Source organism: Rattus norvegicus, chromosome 4 (genome assembly GCF_021556685.1).
Source record: "Rattus norvegicus strain SHRSP/BbbUtx chromosome 4, alternate assembly SHRSP_T2T, whole genome shotgun sequence".
Lineage (NCBI taxonomy): Eukaryota > Metazoa > Chordata > Mammalia > Rodentia > Muridae > Rattus > Rattus norvegicus.
Window position 1 is genome coordinate 83,158,048 of NC_141537.1, and position 19,879 is coordinate 83,177,926.

The window sequence follows — 19,879 nt, forward strand, 5'->3', positions numbered from 1 at the left end:
CATCAGTTAACACTCACTGAATTTAACATAAGCTCGACACTGCCATTTGACCCTCACAACCACTCTATCTGGTAGTTATCATGTTCCTCCTGCACATGTGAAAATGACGCACTATCTAGCTACCCAAGATCATGTTAACACCCCTGGGCACTTGACACCAATGGCAGTTTCCTCAGCACATGAAGGTGCAAAGTACAGAGGAAATGGAGAACAGAGACTTCCAATTTGCAGAACCTCATCCCCTGGTACTGGCTTAACCTGGGGAAAGCAAAGAAACAGCACATCCAGCCAAGTAGTGTGTGATCTTTACTAAGCTCTCAGTGGCGGGTGGGTACTACTGGGAGTCTTCACATCTCGGCCCTCCAGGCCACTCGAGAATTAGGAATAAAAATATAGGAAAACCCAACTGAAAATCTTCAGATCCTTAAAGGGCCTAGGATGGAAAAGGGGCCATCCCTAACTAGAGAGGTAGACTCCCTTATTTTCTATGACCAACTGAAAGCCATGCAAATTCTTTCTCCTACATAAGTTTCAAGTCCCATGTCTAAAATGTTTATTCGTGTCTCCCTGGGATTTACAGAGTATGATTCTGAAGGTCCCTGGAACACTGAAGGGACAGCTATGTCCACTTCAGGAGAAAACTTGCCTCTGCACTAATATCAACATGCCTTTTGTCTCTTCTACTTCTGATAAAGGAGCTTAGTAACCAGCTCATACTCTTCTTCCTTCACGCAGAAATACAGGTCTCTGACCTACCAACTCTGTGACTGGTCATATGACTTGATTTGGCCAACAGAATGCTGCAGACATGACAAGAACAAAGTCTTTAAACATCTACCATCTGCCTTGGCTCTTGAGTTCTGGCATCCACAACGAGCAAAGTAAAGCGTTGGTAGCAGTTGCCACTTCAATTAGGTACCAGAATGCACCCACCTGAGCAGACTTAACAGCAGGTCTCAACCTGTGGATCAACCCTTTGTCAGCCTTCAATCTCCCAAAAAATATATATTATAATTCATAACAGTAGCAAAAGCAGTTATGAAGTAGCAATGAAGCAATTTGATGGTTGCGATTACAAACACGCAGAAGTACATTAAAGGGTCACAGCATTCGGAAGGTTGAGAAGCGCTGCTCTAGATCAGCCTAAAGCTGAGCATCTTCCTTGATCAGTCAAAGCTCAGTCCCTGCACGCCATATACATATGTTGAAGGTCGGAGGCTCTGCTTCCTCTGGGCACAGCATTCCTCCCAAAGGCCTCACATCAAGAACTGGCCGCTTGCTAACATGCTGTTCAGAGGGGTGGGAGCCTGTGCAAGAGACCTAGGAGAACTAAGAGAGGGTCACTGCGCCATACTCTAAGGGGATATGAAACACCAGGCTCTCCGTCTTTTTGCTTCTGGCTGCCATGGGGAGAAACAGGTCCCCTCCACCCTGTTCTCCCACCATGAAGGTCTACACCACCACAGGCCCAGTGGAATAAGGCCAAGTCTCAGAAATTGTAAGGCAAAATACAGACTTTTCCTTTTATAAGTTGATTTAGTTCACAAACTTGCCACAAGAACAGAAGCAACTACCATGGTCACAGCCTTGGGATAGATTATAATTAGCAAAACTGCAATGTGTCACAGGATGTTCCATATTAACTAAAAGACTAGATTGCAACTACAAATACATACACCTAAATTATAATTTTTAATTTTTATCTTGAATTTCACTTATGTGTGTATATCCTGTCACCAAACAGCTACTTCTCAATTATGTGAACAAAGATACAGACAAGTAAAAACAGAGCAGAATCATACGTTCTTGGTGAACTAAACTGATGGCCTATCTTGGCAGAAAAATATCTATGCTACATCTCTAAAGATGCAAAATTGGAGAAAGAAAAGGTAGTCACTCTTTTACATTAAATATCCCCTTCCAATTGGGAAAAAGCCAAGCTATGAGGCAACATTATCTTCAGGCTTAGGGTCTACCACAGCCCTGTGGAAATCAACCAATGTGTCAGTCAAACTTCTTTTATTTTCTGTTTCTCACCCCTCACCCTTGTAATGAGCCAGTAAAATCTATTTAAGATTTCACAAAACTGCTGAAGAGAAATGTTGAAGGAATGTATAGATCCTCAGAGTTTGGAAGCAAGCATCATTAGATAGATAGATGGATAGATGAATGGATGGATAGATGGATGGATGGATAGATAGATAGATCATATATATCCACACACACACACACACATATATGTATGTATGTATGTATGTATGTATGTATGTATGTATGTATGTATGTATCTTTCTCACCCTTGCTTTTAAAACAAAATGCCAAATAAACTTCATCAGTCAAATGAATTAGTCAACATTTTTATTTATAGTTTAAAAAAGAAACAGGATCCTTTGAAAAAAGTATGCAAGCTACATTTAAGGAGACTGGAGTGCCAATTGTATTTTTCTAAGGTCCTCCATGGCTTTCAATTTGGTAATAGCCTATGAGCTGACGAGTGTTACACAGAAGCCCATAGGCTAACCGAAATGAAGCCACAGCCTCGGTTAGGGGCAGACTTACTTCCGTCCGTGGGTCCACGTACCTTCTTTCCTTTACCTGCCATCCCACCCTGTCCGTTTGTGACCAAACGGCTTCTTGGTGTTGCAGGTCTACTCACACCAACTACTCCATGGAGGCCCGTCAGGGATTGCTTCCTCCAAACACAGCACCCTAGACCCTCACTTCAAACAGACCTCCCAGCCCCTGCCTCCTCACCTTCGTTTTTCCCACCTTCCAACTGTTCAACATTACTTCACTATACTCTTTCACCACTTTCTCCACAAGTCCAAGGACGTTAGTATGTATCTCACTCCTCTAGCCTCAAATCCTACAATGCCTGTACAGTTGGCACTCATCAAATACTTACTAATAAAGATTTGGGAGTTTAGACATTGCAACATGGAAAATGGAAAAGGTCTTAATACTTATTAAGTCAACCTTTTTTTTTTTTTTTGATCTTTCAAACTAGACACAACAGTGAAGGACTAAGGAGGAATGTGGGAAATCCTTTCTTACTCAGCTACTACTAGGCCACACAGCCTGGACTAGCTGCCTGACTGTGAGAGAGCCCAGGACATTCTTAAATGGAGGAAACTACTGGTATACATCGTACAGGACTGAAAATAATTTCAGTAGGAAATGATGAAAAGCAGTTTCTGCACCATGTGTGCAGCTTGCTTATCACTGAGTGTCTGACACTGCCTGTCCTGGGGACATCCTGGGGAGCTCCCAGCATCTGAGAATGTAACATTTCTGAGACTTATTGAAGAGGTGCTCAGTGCTTTAGGGAAGACATGGCATCTTGTTCACTTCAGAGTTTGCTCTTGAAGTCTTTACAAAAGCCCCACAAATCCTTTTACAACAAATAATACACACACTCTTTTCCAGTTTTGAAGGGTTGAAGGAGAAAAACTGTTCTGTTCATATATAGTTTGCTAAAGCTCTCTAGAACCCTGAATGCCTGATCTTAGGGCTAATCATCTGACCTAATAGCTCAAAAAATTAAAACTACATAGACATGACCAACTTGAGGTTGACACACTTTAAAACCTCTACAATTTGTGTAGGGAAGTTTTAACATTGCATGAATTCTTGGAACACTCAGTATGGCTGATACAAACAGGATCTCTAAATAAAAATGAGCAACCTCCACCATAAGCACTAAGGTCACTGGATGACTGTTCCCTCACTGTACTGTAGAGGCAGGAGATGAAAGTGTGAGGAGTGTGTGAGCTGGGAGGAAGGCTGACAGTCTGGATAAACATATTCACATTAGAGACAGCTCCTAGTTGGCAGGCCCTTCATGTGCATATTTTTATTTAATCTTCATAGTAAGAAGTAAGTCTTATTTCCACCTTTATGAGACAGATGTTGGGATCTCAGGGAAACACACAGCTTTACAAAGGTCATGCCACTTTGGAATGTAAGAAGAGCCATCCATAGTCCAGTTCCAACCCAGTCCCCGCAGAGGAAATGACCAACAAACACCTACAGGCTAACACCTAATCTATGTGCTGCCACAGGATACCCCGAGGTTTCCATGGGTTCTTACCCCTTTTTGGAGAAGCAGAAAAGGGGATACTGAGAGCTTCTATTACTTGACAAAGGAAGGAAGGCAAGACTCCCCACATATAGGTTCACAGGTCTTCCAAAGAACTTCTCTCAGAAGACTTGAACACTAGATAGAGAAGTCAAACTATGTAAAGCATTTCCAGTGGAAATCTAGTCTTTGTGAAGTACATCTTGGTATGGACAAGCCTTCTACTGACTGAGAACATCAAGATGCCTACTTGGTGCAGTCAGAGCACCTGGGTCTCATAAGATGCAGGCACATAGACCTGTGGTCCTGGTGCTCAGGAGGCTGAAGCAGGAGGAACACTTGCATCATCCTAGACGCCACAGCACAATTCTATGTGGGAGGAAGAACAAGTGGCTTATAGAATTCCATAATGTAGGCTGTCAAGAACAAGTAGTGGCTCGTGGTGATAGCAGCCCTTGCTTCCCCGAGCACTCCCCTGGCAGGTGCCCGGGGCTAGATATTGCTGTGCTCTGGTTCGCTCTTGCATCAAACAGGAATATTGCTGCACAGTGTATACTGAAAACTCCCAGAAGGCACTTCATAAAAAGTAGTTAAAGGATGTCAGAGCTGCTCAAGTTTAAGGATTTGATTTCAGAGATGGTAGGATCAGGATTCAAAATCCGGTTTTCTACTTCAGCTCAAGTTCCTTTCACCCACCCCCCCAGTCTTCTTTATACCAAATAGCCTAGCAAGAAAATGAGGGAGGGAAGAGATGTACCAAATGTTGTAGGCGAGGCTAAAATAATTCCAGTCAACTCCATACTACTCCAAACTAGCCCAAATTTTTATTTTAAAATGTAAAAATAAAATTAATTTCCCTTTCATTCCCCTCACCCATTTTATAGTTATTTTTCATATTCCCTAAATATAAACTGTCCTTTACCAATTTGGTATTTGTGTATATGCCACATACATTCAAACCCATACCATATGCATACACCTGAGGCTAGTTTTAAAGATGCTACCCACAGTCCAAAGGCACTTTGTAAATCATTCTTTTCATGGCCAGAGTGCTTCTGGGTTTTCTCATTCTGTTTCTGAAAATATTTCTGGAAGAAGAGAACAGGAAGATGACAAGACCCCGTCCTCTAGGCAGGAGCTGAATTTTGGAGAAAGAAACAGAGCATACAGAAGGGGAACGCTCATGACCGACAGAGGCAGACACTACAAGATACACAGGATGACTGACTATAATAATTATCTTTGTAAGATGAAGAGGCTTTCTGTACTGAAAGAATTTCTACTATAATCTTACAACGCAAAGATACCTTAGTTCATATCTCACTAGATATGGCATTTAACTAGTATGATAACATATTAAGCTCCAATTTGGAAGGCAGTTCTTACACGATAGGCAGAATGTCTGCCTCAGGGAGGGCTGGGAAGGTAATTAGATAGCACAGTTTCCCAGGACAAGGTGGGTCCCTAATTGAAAACCTAGGGACTCAGGTTTTGTGCAGCCTGCTATTTTAGACCTCCTTTGTGGAAAAATATTATATTATTATATATGTAAAATTCTTATGAAATTGATTGTTCAGATCAAGAAATGAGAAGAAAACACAAAATTTTATAAACTGGTCATACCAAGCATTACAAAGTCAAAATCCCCCCAAAAGAATCTGTATGTATATTAACAGCTGGACATATTGCTAATCTCTGCTTAGAGCTGTGCATGCTCATGAATTTTCATGACAATAATTTGCATTAAAATCACTTTCTGTAGGTGGAAAGATAAACCAGCCTTCCCTCAAGCATAGGTGATCAAATTCAATTTGCAATTATTAATATTTCAAAAGAATTACTTTCAGCCTCATATATCTTTGTTGGAAATGTCATATCAAGTCTTACAATTGTTGTCAAATTTGCAAATGCCTCTCTTTCACAGACAAGTATAAAATCTGAAGACATCTCCAGTTTGTATGCATGGACTAACACCACACATTCTTTTACTAGTGGCACTTTGCTGTCACCATTTTTCGTTGTTGTGTACATTCATGCCAAATAAACCAGGACACTTAATCACCAAGAATCCTTAAGAGTGCATTTATAATTGCTTCTTCGCATCACCAAGTATGTTCCTAATAGAGAGGAACGTCTGTCCTGCCTGAACTGAGGCTAAGAAAGAACCTCCATCTAAAAGTTTACATATCTACTGACTGACTTCTGGCTCCATACTTCAAACCATTCCTCACGGCAGTTATCACAGTTCACATGGATGCTTCAATGCCACCTCTGACCCAAGCCTTTGTGAAAGGACCCTAGGTGAGCTGGGCAGTGAGCAGAGTACCTAGAGAGCATTTCTTACTAGAGGATGGTCAGGGAAATGAATGGAAGATATTATACCATGAACTGTATCGACACCTCTCACCAAAGCCAAACTAAAGGCCTCCCCAAGCTCACCTTCTTACTTATGTCCCAAAACCACTCTCACCTCCAACATCACTGAACCTATGGAGAAATGTCACAAGTTGTGTGCAGAAAAATATTGAGATTTGTCAAAATCTTTTTCAAACTGTACAAATTCTAATCCTGTATGTGGCTACACTCACTTTTGGGGCTCTCAGAGTTTCAAGAGGTGTTGGATAGACTTGAGAACATATTCAAAATTAGCACACAAACACATACACACAGCAAATGTGGCGTTCAAAGGGGAGGCCTTTGAATCAGTGTAACAATAGTTATGTCTCTATGAGTGACCCCTATAAAATTTATCTTATCTGTATATATCTGGTCTCTTCAAATATATTTTACCTCATTAGAAGTAAGAAATAGTAAACAACATGTGGGGTAATTCTTGTAATCGTGGGTCTCAGCCATTGGTGTTAGAGAGAGAAAAGGAAGGAGAAAGTTAGAGAATGAGAGCACATGTGTCTAGACACACATACAAGCATATGTACATAGAGGTGTATGGAATCACAGACACATATGCATATAGGTGGTATGATGTGTATATACATACTGCTTACATGTGTTATAAACCGGATATAATAATCAGTCTTCCCTTCTCTGGAGTTTTGCTTCCCATGCAACCTTCAGTCAACAGCAGTTTTAAGATATCAAAAGAAAATTATAAAAAGAAAGTATTCATAATTTCTAAATAGAATGACATTCCAAATCATGCGATAAAATCTTTTGCTGTGCGACTGTCTTACCTGGGGCCTGAACCAGCCCTGTCTCTAGTGAGCACACTCAGTGTGTACAACGCACCCACCTGTCTCAGGGATTAGCTAAACTGTCCAGGTACCCGTTTATTATTTACTAGCTGTCCCGAAGTCAAAGAGTAGAGATGTTAGCCGTTCAGATGTGCCAAGAAAAGGCCATACAGCGGTATCTTTACGTGGAAGTTCAAGTTCTCAGCTGAATAAAAAAAATATGTGTTCAGTTCGCTAAGAAACTATAAAAGGGCAAAGAAATGTGTGCTCGTTTTCCTCTGATACTTCACTTCAAACTGCAAACGCCAACAATCATGGTATGTATAACCCTAGGTGCCTGGTTAAAGTGAAAAAAGTTGTAGGTAAAAACCATGAACAAAAAGATGTGTTCTGACCAACAGCAATACATAGAAAACTAGTATACATATATACATACAAATACATAGCTATATATTATCCACAGATATCATGCATAGATAACAGTATATATCTAGGTACTGCTTCTCTGGATGTATGAATATATAACCTCTCTATTATGTCTTTGAATATATCTTCTACAGACCAACTGCAATATATATGTCATGTGTACACTGTATGTATACTACATATATGCGTATATTTACAAGTATATATAGTGTTCCCCATTGATCCCCACATATATGGTCTACCTTAGAAAAGTCACTGTGGCAGACTGACAAACAATAAACAGTTCTTTCCTTAGGGCAGTGGCTCTCAACCTTCCTAATGCTGGGACCCTTTAATACAGATTGTCTTGCTGTGGTGACCCCCAACCATAAAATTATTTTCCTTGAGACTTCATAACTGTAATTTTGCTACTGTTATGAATTGTAATGTAAATATCTGTGTTTTCCAATGGTCTTAGGAAACCCCTGTGAATGGGTCATTAGACTTCCAACTGGTCACAACCCACAGGTTGAGAACCACTGCCTTCAGGGGTCAGTGGGTGAACCAGACAAAAAAGAGTACTCCATCAGAAGCCTGTCAACTTTTTTTATTTTTTTTGATGCTAGGGAGAAGATGTACATTTAGTGACCCAAGACAGTACACTTGTCTCCTGCCAAAAGATTTTATCTTTAATGTAAGCATCCATTATCTGGCCCCTGCTTGCAGCTGGTCTTTCTAAAAATAGCAAAAAATGACTTCAGCATTCTAGTCATTTTCTAGTACTTTCTTTAAGGAGAAAATTTTATTTTGTATATGCACGTGTCTGCAGGGTGTGTGTGTGTGTATGTGTGTGTGTGTGTGTGTGTGTGTATGTGTGTGGTATATGTGTGCATGTGTGTATGTATGTGTGTGTGGTGTATGTATGCATGCATATGATGAGTGTTTGTGTGTCTGCAGTGTATGCATGTGTGTGGTGTGTGTATGTATGTGTTCATGTGTGTATCTGTGAAATGTGTGAGTGTGCATGTATGTGTGTATGGTATTTGAATGAAGGCAAATGCATGCCTTGGCAGCACTCAGAGCTCAGAGGAGGGCCGTCAGTTCTCTTCTTCTATTCTGTGGGTTCTGCACATTGAACTCAGATCCTAGGTTTATGTAGCAAGGATTTTAACTCACCAAGTCATCTCATTGGCACCAAGAAAATGTAATTTTCTTCCGACTCTGATTTAGACAATAAAATGAAAGGCATTTTGAAAGCCATACATATGCAGTCCTGATTTCCAGACTCCAGAATACATGTTTGAGGGTTAGCACTTTACCCGAGGTGTGAGCAGACCTACTGTCTATCAGATGATCATGAAATAATTGAATACATGGAACTCAGAAAGAACGTCTTTGACAACTAGCATAGTCACAGTCACACCATCAAACTCTGCAGGTAGAGGCGAGGATCAAGGGGGTGAGTCAGAAAGGTAGAGAGCAAAGACTGGAAAGGAGGATCTTTTCTCAAGGGTTTAGGAGCAATGCCTCCTGCCTCTGATACTGGTCGAAACAGAATGTCTAGTTTCCAGACAATCCCTGGAACGCCTCTCTGAGTGTCACCAACCTGCTTCAGCCTTGAGGCTTCCTTCCTGTCATCAATGGTAAGAATCAAATTCTTTGAAAACAGCTGTCAGCTTGTATTTCTAGAACTGTCTACATGGGTGGTGTCTATAGATACAGGAACCCTAAAGAAAACCATCTTCTACAAACTATGGAGACTTCTGCCCACCAATTAGTTGTAAGCAGATACATCAGTTACATGTCAGAACCATGTACACTAAAGGAAAGCAAGCAGATAATGGTGAAATTCACTATGCATCATCTCAGTAGGGATGTTTCACACAGATTGATTTGACTACGTGCGAAATGAACAGGCTGAGAAAATCCTGAAGACTGGTTTGTTATGCACTTAGGTTTGGGGGCTCTTAGAGCAGACAGAGTTGTGTGCCTGTGTGAAGGTGCACGTCTAACCTCTCAGCTCTGCCCAAAGCCTTCCTGGGAAGGCACGGAGTAACACAGTTCTAGCTGCCAAGCCACAGGGTACAGAGAAAGCTGGAAGGCAGCAGCAAGCCTTTCATTTATTAATACCTCATTCAGCCATCCCTTCTCCCTACAGGAAAGCTCCTTAGGGGAAGGTGCCCACAGGTCCCAGGCACAGTGCCTCCTTCTAGTGCTGGTCTTTTCAGACATGTTGAGGCCAAGGGAAAAGCCATGTTCTTAGCTGCTGGCCTTGACACCACTTTCCTGGTCCATAGTGGCTAAGGCCTTTGCCAGGACCTGAAGTACTTCTGGCCACACAGAAGTAAATGTAGCCAAAGGCTGCAACACAGAGCAGAGGACACAGAGGCTACTTCCCAGCCTCAATCTCTTCCTCATGTCTAGAAGACTCACACCATCACAGAAGTAACCAAACAACACTGAGTGCAGGTGGACACAACTCTATTGTTAACCTCTATACAGACTTCCCTGTGAGACTTACAAACATATCTATTTAACAAACACACAAATGGAATAGATTTAATGATGTAGATAATTTAATACTGTAGATGAATCTTTTACTTATATAATCTCATTTAGTCCTCATAAACACTTCACAAGGCAGATGCTATTGTTATCTTTATTTATAGAAGACACAGTATATATAAGTGGCCTGTTTACAGTCAGGTGACAAGCTGCAGGGGTGTGTGATCAATCTCAAGCTTATGCTGCTTCCAGTTCAGTTATATTCTAGGGAAACAGACCAGTTAGTTGTCCATTGGAAGGGACACAGGAAGAGTACAACCAAATTTTTCAGACGCCACTTTGCATATCCATCCAGAATGAAAATCATAGCTCAGACTTACCAGCTATGAAACCACAGTGAAGCTATACCTTAGTGCTTCATTTCACTTAACTGTGAAGTAGGCTGGTGTGTGACATTCTACTCCACTAGAATGCTCCTTTGATACCGCAAGAATTTATGGCATTAATTAAATTTTGGTGCAGGGACTAAATAGCTGACAAGACACAACTTTTGGGGGAAAGGATTTAAGGGATGGCAGTCTAAGGAGCCTTTACTATCGTGGTGAAGGAGGCATGAACAGGAGTATAAGGTGGCTGGTCACATCAACAAACAAGAGGCAGATGGGAAAGAGCAGTGGACGATAAGACTTCAAGGCCACTCTTGGTGACCCACCTTCTTCAGCAAGACTCCACCTCCTCAAGGCTCTACAGCCTTGTCAGGATTATAGTTATAGGAAGGTTTCACATTCAAACCATAACATTTCAGTCTGCCCCATTCCCCACAGAATCGTGGTCATCTCAAAATGAAAAATGCATATTCCAACAGTGAGTGGGGGTGAAGCTCAGGAGTAAAGTACTCGGACATGAGGTTCTGGTTCAGTTCCCAGCAAACAGACAAATGACAGTGCACTGTAAATGACGAACAAGCACTGAACAGTGGGGAGAGGCTGGAGAGATGGCTCAGCAGTTACGAGCACACGCTGCCTTTCCAGAAGACCCAGCACTCACGTCAGATGTCACTGTCACTCATGACACTACTCTCTTCTTCTGCGACCTGGGACCCTGCAAACATGTGATATTCACTCACAGACAGGCGGACAGACACAGACACACATATTATTAAAAATAAACCTAAAAAGAAATCCCAACACTGTTCCAAATCCCAAAGTGTCTTCTGAGACTAGAGACAATTATCTTAACTCTAAGTTCATGATATCAAATACAGGTTACAGACTTCCAACACACAACGGCATAAGTACTTCTATTCCAAAAGGGAGGAATTAGAGCACAGTAAGGAAAGATTAGACGAAAGCAAGACTAGAAGCTAACAGAAAAACACCAAGCCCTAAAGCTCCCATTTGGCATTTGACACTCATGATAGAATCATCTGGATTCCAAGAGCCATGGTAGCCCTGGCCAGCTTCACCACCTCAATCTTTCCTCAGTGATACACCATGGTCCTGAAAGGTTTAGCACTCTGGAGTCTTCACTGCAACTGAGGCTACACTCTCCCAGCTTCATGCAGTGGCCCCTCAGGCCTCATTACAGGGAGGCCAACTCTGCCTGGCGCTAGCAGCTCTCTAGAATCTTGGCAAAAGCCTGTATGACAGCCCTCCTCCCCAAACCCCTTACTCTTACATCTCTCAAGCCTTTAAAATCAGCCATTTGGCCAAGCTCTGTCATCTTGAGATGTAGCCTGGCCCCTCTGGGCCAAAGCTAGAGAGGCTCTGTGTCTGCTGGTTGCTGAATCTGCAGAACCATTTTCCTAGACAGTGGTTTTCAGCAGGGATGCCCTTCGGCAGCACTCAGCTCAGGCTCTCTCCCGTCTAATAGACCCGACTGTCAGGAGATGGAGCCTTAAACCTGCTCTTCGCCTCAGGAAACTTGAGTTTTCTTTAGCTCCTCCTGCTCTGTTTTGTTGCTCTTTTTAACTGTAACTCCAGAAGGAGGGCAGTGAGGAGTAACCATACCACAGCCTAAATGCTGCCCTGCCTGGACATTTCCTCTGCCAAACAAATGAGACCATCACTTCTGAATTCTGCCTAAGTTCTCAAGATATAAACAGAATAAAGATAGATTCCTTACCAGAATATAACGCCAGCAGTGTTCCTGTTCCTGAGTTAGGCCTCTACTCTCCACATTTCTCTCAGCATTTTCATCTTCCAAATGGAATGGACCACTAAGCTCTATTCATGGTGTAGTTGGGTGTCTCTGGGATGAAGTTCCAGTCTTCCACAAGACTCCCACAAGCCAGTTCCAAAGGCTTCTATAATTTATTACAGCAACTGCCCCACTTCTCAGTATTAATTTTTTTATCAAAGTTACTTCTTTTATTGTTGTCATAAAATACTTAGAAAAAGAACTTACAAGAACATTTATTTTGGCTCAAGGAATGAAGAACAGTCTGGCATGGCAACGAAAAGTATGAGGTAGTCGGTCACACTGTATCACCAATCAATAGGCAGACCACAGACAGGAAGTGGGGCAGGGCTCAAGGACCTTCTATTCCCCAAAGGCCTACTTCCTCCTGCCAGCTTCCACCTCTTAAAAGTTACATGGTTTTCTATGACTAACTGTACTTCATTTGGGGACCGAATATTCTAGCCCATGAACCTATGGGAGACCTTTCTCATTCAAACCATAACATTTATTGGGTCATCTCGATAAGCAAGTCTACATTACTGATAGGAATTTTCCTCATGGTTTTTTTCAGAGGCTCTGACTTTATTAATTAGATAGCTTTATATCTACTCTATGAAATGAAGCACCTGTGAATTAGAGGAAAACAGGTAAAAATGTCAAGTCTAGAGATATTCTAGGTCTAGAGATGCCTGTCCTGGCTAGGGAAAGCCACTTCCTGTGACTAAGACTCCAGTCCAATAAATGGAAACCTGAATCAGTGACAGCTAAGGTGACAGCTCTTGCCATGGAGGGGAAGTTAGCTCTTTTAGTTCATCAGGGATGTTAGTTCATCACCATTATAAGAACAAAATTGGGTCAGATTCCCAAGTGTCTCTTCCGAAGGCATGGTCCCATCTTGGGCCATGTCTGCTCTCCCTGCCTGGCCCTCCCTGCTCTCACTGATGTCACCTCTCTTAAGACTGTGACTCTGTGTTAGCTTCTAGGGCCTATCCTGACCAATTTATTTAAAATTCTAACATTCATTACTTCAAATCCACTGTATTTTATTCTAACTTTTCTTCTGTATCACTAACTAACTTCTAACATATTCTATCATTTGTAAATTGTTATTTATCTTTCTTCACTAGCATCTAAGATACCCCAAACTCAGGTGTTTTTGTTTTCCTTCACCAAAAGGCAACAAATGTTTAGAACTGTCCCTGGCAAAAAGCAAGTGCTATGCTATCACATAAATAAATCCAAAGAGCAGGTGTGATTTCACACACAGATGAAACCAGCTAATGGTTCCACAGTTGCTTTATGAGTCCCAAAGCTAAAAGATTTTGCAGCAGTGACATTCATGAGTCTAAGGCATGATCTTCTTGCTAAATTTAGTGTTCTCTGTATTTCCAAGCCTCCTTGTTACCAGTTTAACCTGGGTGTATTTATGATTGTCACGCCAAGAGTGTTTCTACAAGCTTGGGCATCCACTCACCATGAGAAGCTTCTCTGGCCTCCAGGAAGCAGCACCAGGCCTCTGTGTGGATAGCGGAGCGGAGAGAGTAGCACTTCACAGTTACCCAGCTGCGGGTGTTTTAAGGCCATGTAAGTGAGTGGGGAGGAGAAGGCTTAGGCTCAGGATACTTGGGTTGTTCACTGAGAAGGGACCTAGCCCTACTACCAGACAAACAGACATGAAAGGGGAAAAAGCAAAGAGCAAATGAGAAGAACATGTGTCTTAAAGGAGCATCTTTAAGGAGGAGAAACACTGCCTAAGACAAAGACGAAAGAAGCAGATTTATTTTGTCTTTGAAGCCACAGCTCCTTGATCCTTACCAGAAATGGAAAGAGGTTAAAAACAAGAGCTGTGGCTGGAACTGCATGGGAAAACTGGTGTTTTGAAGGTGAAGCTATCAGATCAATAATCAGAATCACCATACACATGAAAATGCAGCTACATATACATATACATGTCTATGTATGTGTATATATGTCACACACACACACACACATATGAAAGACAGCCATTCACAACTTAGCGTAGGTAATCTGAATGATAAACAATAGTAATAATGAAAACTACAGGCTTTGAAAAGTCTGTCAGTGCTTTTGACTAATGATTAAATGGTAACAATTCAAAACCAGTCATATCTCTAACCCTCATGGTTATATATGGCACTAAGTAAGTAAGACCCTTGAATAAAAGTAAAATAACATATACATCTTGGGTCTCTTCATGATTCCACTGGCTGGGTCCACTGGCTGATTAAGATGTTAAATCAGTGAAGCCACCATTTACTAAAAACCAAAAAACTCACTATCTCATGTATATAGCTTATGTCGTGTGCACAGCAATCACAATAAATGATAATATGTAGAGCTTCCGTGAGTACGTTTGTATTTTCACTCCTGCCTCTTCATCCTAAGTACATGTGCACAGTACCAGCCAATCCAAATGTTATACTGTATGAGCTAAAATCTCATCTCTCTCTGCATGGCCAATTGCCCTTTGAAGGCTTCTTCTCATCTGAGGTGCACGGCAGTTCCAGCAAGCCTCTTCAAGGTCTGGATCCAAGCGTCTGCTCATTCTAATATCTATTTTTCAGAAACTTTGCTGCAACGACTATGTCCCAAGTATAATAACCGTTAGCCTTGCCAAAGCAATGTAAACTTATTTCTTCAATACTCTCACCATTAAAGAAAATCACTAGACCTTGGGGAGTGAGATATCATCACTTAAAAGATTAGTTTTAGAAAATTCATAAACCCTTGACCCTCTTAAAAGATAACTGAACAGCACTGGGACGACTTTTGCCAACTCAAAAAAAAAAAAAAGGCTTATGATTTACCAATGCTAGTCTAAATCGTCTGATTCCAAGTTAATTCAAAAGGAAAAAACTGTTTAATTCATGCTAGAACTAAATTATCTTTTTAACCAGCTAGTAGTTCAAGTAGGAAAGCAACCGGAGTACAATTATTACTCATTCAACTTGCATAAATTATTGTTTATCCTGATATAACTGACGAAACGGATGGAACTTGTGAAAACAGTTTCCTGTTACCCTCTCCATTTAGTTTAAGGAGTAAGGGGAGTCCAGTGATGAACTAGGAAGACTGGTCTTGAAACTTCACCACTACAGTTTAAGCCATGATGAGAAACTGACTTTATACCTGGAGCACTTTTAGTTATGACCACTTAGTTATGATATGAATCAGCAACTTTGCTACTGTATTAAACCTCGTGTAAGACCACCAAAACTTGAGAGCATAGGTCCTTTACCTGGTCCTTTATCAGAAGAGATGGGGGAAACTACTAAGGAGATACTTTGAAACTTTGAAGATTTTCAAAGCCTGGCAATTACTCATCAGATTTCTGTTTTCAATGGCATTTTGCAGACAATTTTCATGATTAGCTCCCATTCTGGATGGCCCATCAAATCCTGCTCTAAACAGGCACTTAACGCTTATTAAGCGCCCACTGTGTGCAAGGAGAAAGCATCCTACAAAGCAAAGGGGCATAAGGCTCTGCCTCATTTTATTCGTACATAAATGCACAGCAGTCGTGATTTACTCTCTCAACTTTGCAGAAACGTGAGCTGCATCCACATGGCCGAATCCAGGGCATTCATCTGGTCTTCTTGAAGCAATTCACAGGTAGCCTCATCCAGGCAACCCGCGGCCCTTTTCACCTTCCAAACCCACCGGGGCACTCTAGGGAGTGGCCACACCTTCTGCAGGTGGCTGGGTCTTGAGAGCCAGAAGCACCAGACCCATCTCCCTCCGCAGGGGCAGGGATGAGAGTGCAAACGTGGTGCAAGGACTTACGTGAGGCGCAGGACTTAGAAGGTCTCTGAGTCCCCGGGGACGCAACCCGCCCCGCGGGACGCCCCTCCCCCGCGTCCCCGCGCCCGCGCCGCGCAGGCCCCGCGGGGACCGGCGCACCTCCGGCCTAGCCGCAACGCCGGCGCCGCGACACGCCCGCCCGCCGCCCGCGGGCTCCCCTCCGCTGCCCGGGCCTCGGGGCGCTCGGGCTAGGGATGGGCGCGGCCCGCAGCCGCTAGAACCGCAGCCGCCGCGCCAGGCCGGGCCCCGCGCCCGCGCCGCTCAGAGCACGCAGAGCCCCGCGCCCGCCGCCGCGGCCCCCTCCCGCCGCGCCACACCTAGCAACCGGCGCTGACAGGACGCAGGCGGGGGAGGAAGCGGAATGGCTGCCGCGGCGGCGCCTCCCCGGCTCCCGCCAGCCTGACAGCTCGGGCCGGGCGGAAGCGGCGTGCGGCACCCGCCCCCCGCGGCCCGCGCCCGCCCTCACCCTGCGGCCGGCCATCCCCGCGCCCCGCGGCCCTCCACGCCCGCACCTTATCGGGCGCCTGGCCCGCGCCACCCCGGGGCTCGCCCGCCGCCCGACCCCCGCCCACCCGGGCCTCACCGATGTGGTTGTCCTCGATGTGCTCGATGAGGTCGGCCAGCGTGGGGAAGTGGAGTCCGCAGCCCCCGAAGCGGCAGGTGTTGGAGAAGAAGGAGGCGGCGGCGATGCCTGTCATGGTGCTACATCGAGAGCCCCCCGGAGTCGGCTCTGCGAGCGCCGCGCGCGGAGGCGGAGGGAGGGGCCGGGGAGGGGGCAGGCGCGGGGAGGGCAGCGCGAGCCCGGGACGGAGGAGAGGGGGCGCGAGGTGGAGCGCAGCGCCGAGCCTCCGGGAGGCAGCGGGAGGCGGCGGGAGCTCGGGGAGGGGGCGGGGAGGACTCGGCGGCTGGGAGGAGGGAGCAGGCGCGCGCCTGCAGCTGTGCGGGCCCCAACCTCCGCGACCCAGGCCTCACCTGGCAGCTCCCGCCTCCAACTTTACGTCCCTGGGCCTGCCCTTCGCCGTGTGAGGTGCTTGCAGTCGGCTCGAAGCCTCCCTTGGTTATGTGCACTACATTCTTAATAGATACACATCTATTAATTACACATGGTTTCCCCCAGATGAGCACTCTGGGAGTTACCCGGCCCTCTCGGGGACATTTGTTTGCACTTGGCCACCTGTCTAGGTGTGACAATGGCATTCACTAGGGACCCAGGAAAGGTAATTGTGTGCACCTTGTTCTTTAAACTTTTCTATTTAAAAAAAAATTTTTTTTAAATTCCTTATTCTCTGGAGGTTAGTAGTAACTAATTGATTTTAATGAAGCTTTCCCCCTAGGCCAGAAGAAAAATCTTAGCTTTATTTAAATTTCAAAATAGAGTGCTTGGTTGTCAAGTGCATTTGACTATGTTTTACATATGTATCACGTTTGTTCTCCCTGATTCTTCTGAGAAAACCAAAAATCTCAATTTCTTTACCCCAAATTAGTGCACCTCATGCACCCCTTGCTGTGTGTGGCTCAGGTCTGGCAGTGCTGCTGCCCAGAAGAAAAGGCAAGCACAGTAGTTTGGAAACGAAGTCCAAGCATACTCGATTTTTACTTAAAAATGAAGATTTCACCAATCAATTAGGATTATAGCATCCTGTGAGCATTTAAGCCATAAATTTGACCAATTAACCTCTTAAGAATCTTCTGGTCCCCAACCCCAGTTGCAGTTACATTTTACCTACAAGGTGTATATTTTCTTCCAGGTGTTCAAGGAGCCCTGGAAAATGTGCATGATTTGAGGGTGCATTTTTTTTTAAATCACTCATGCATTCTGAATTTAGCATTTTTCTTTAGAACAATTCCACTTACCTTCTGGTGCATATACCTAGAAAAAATAGCAATCCTGTCTTTTTTAAACTATATATACCACTTGTGTTATTTCTAATATTAAGATTGTTCGGTCACTTCGTGTAAATTTAAATACAGACATATGTAGTATTTCTGTCACCGAGAAAAATTTCACAATCTCCCAGTCATAAAGACTGAGGCTGAGTTCTCCCACCCATTGACATTTTTGTCTGGTCTGTCGCTTCTTCGAGCCTCCAGGGTGACAAATCTGCCAAAGGGAGAGCTGAGTTGAGTGGGGCTGGGGCAGCAGGTCATTAAAGTTCAGTTTGGTGCCAGGAATAATTTCCTGGGACCAAGTGAGGATGGGGGAAGGGCACCCAAGGATTTGATAATGAGCCAGGGACCTGCTTGGCTGGAAACTGGGACCAGACAGGGGTCTAAAGAGCAGGAGTTAGAATTCTACATCTTGAATTAGAATGTTGGCAACTGTGCAGTGTGCTCAGCTGTCCCGCCAGGGAGGAAGGCCTTTAGCTGAGAGCAGGCAGAATATCTGGCAGATAGACATTGCACCCAGTGACATGGAAATGCAATGGGGAAACTCCAGCCAAGAATGATGCCAGAACAGCCTCCTTAGAGATATGAGGCACCCCAACTCTGCAGCAGCTGGGAGAGTGCCCTGAGACTTGAAGTGACAACTCTGTTCTCTGGAGGAATGACTTTCTATGTGGAATTATCTACTGCAAGGCCAGAAGGGTGTAAGGGAAAGAAGGAAGGAAGGGGGCTGGGTGTTGTTAGTGCATACCTCTTGGCTACCTTCAGCCCCTCCCCCTACTATTACAAAGTGTGCCTGCCAAGTAAAAGCTTGGTCAGCCAAATTAAGCATATTGATTATTTTTAATGTGAAGAACCAAAGTAACTATGAAACGAATTATAATTTTCAAGGAGTTCAAATTATCCATTACATGTTGTGAGAAAAAAAAATCAGTATATCACCACAACTTAGCATAGGGTGACACTTGCTTAGGTGACACCCTGCTCTTTTCATTGGCACACATCTTCCTCTTCTTGGTGGTTTAAAATCATGACCTTCTACATCTTCAAGTCTATTGGTTTTGTATACACACCAAAGCAGTGATAGACAGGTCAAAGACCAAGTAACCACAGACAAACAAATGAAAAGTAAATGCTTTGTAATGAAATGTTTGCTTGTGCCGTACTACATTTTAAAACGTTTGTTGTTGTTCTTTTACATAAAGTCTATGTCTAGGCTATAAAAATCATGTGAACCAAACACCTCATCCTGTTGCTTCCAGGAGACTGGTGCACTTCTGGTTTGAGAGAACATTTCTCTGTCTCGCTTGGAGGAGTAAAACTATCTCAAAGGGCAGGGTGACAAGAGAACCAAAGAATCAGATAAGAGAGTGGCCATGAACTACACACACTCCCTGCCTCCAAGATCCTTTTCTTGGAAACTTAGGGCCTCTCTGGAGCACTGTACCTCTCTTGGTCAGTGGCTACATGAGGGTGTGGGGGTGTGTGTGTGTGGAGTAATGCCATAGGATAGGAGGGGCCATTACAGATGACTTACAGCTAAGTGACATTACAGTTAAGAGACTCCTAAAGCTTGTGTGCCGGGGTCCTCAGGATGGGCAGCTGCCAGGGAGGTGGGAACACAGCGGCTTCATGGAGCCACCTGAAAGCCAACAGAAGGTCTGTTATGCAGTTGTCTGATTTCCACACAAGGAATTCAAGATACTCAGCCAATCAAAGCGTGCATTTCCTGTGCCCGATATGGACTTCTATTAGCACTGTAGAGAGCACTACTATATAAATGGTGGCCTTCTAAATTTAAACCTAATGTGAA

The 19,879-nt window shown here is 43.8% G+C and overlaps 1 protein-coding gene across 4 annotated transcripts in view; it reads right to left on the bottom strand.

Moving 5' to 3' along the window:
- Jazf1 (JAZF zinc finger 1) overlaps positions 1–17,060 on the bottom strand; it is a 303,410-nt gene extending 286,350 nt beyond the window's left edge. For 2 of the 4 annotated variants that reach the window (XM_087659248.1, XM_087659243.1), the window contains exon 1: positions 16,766–17,060. Coding sequence is in view for 1 of the 4 variants with exons in the window: in NM_001400852.1 (NP_001387781.1) it covers positions 16,766–16,880 (115 nt within the window). In the remaining 3 variants the exon portion in view is untranslated. 4 annotated transcript variants of the gene reach the window in all.
- Between the last annotated feature and the right edge of the window lie 2,819 nt (positions 17,061–19,879).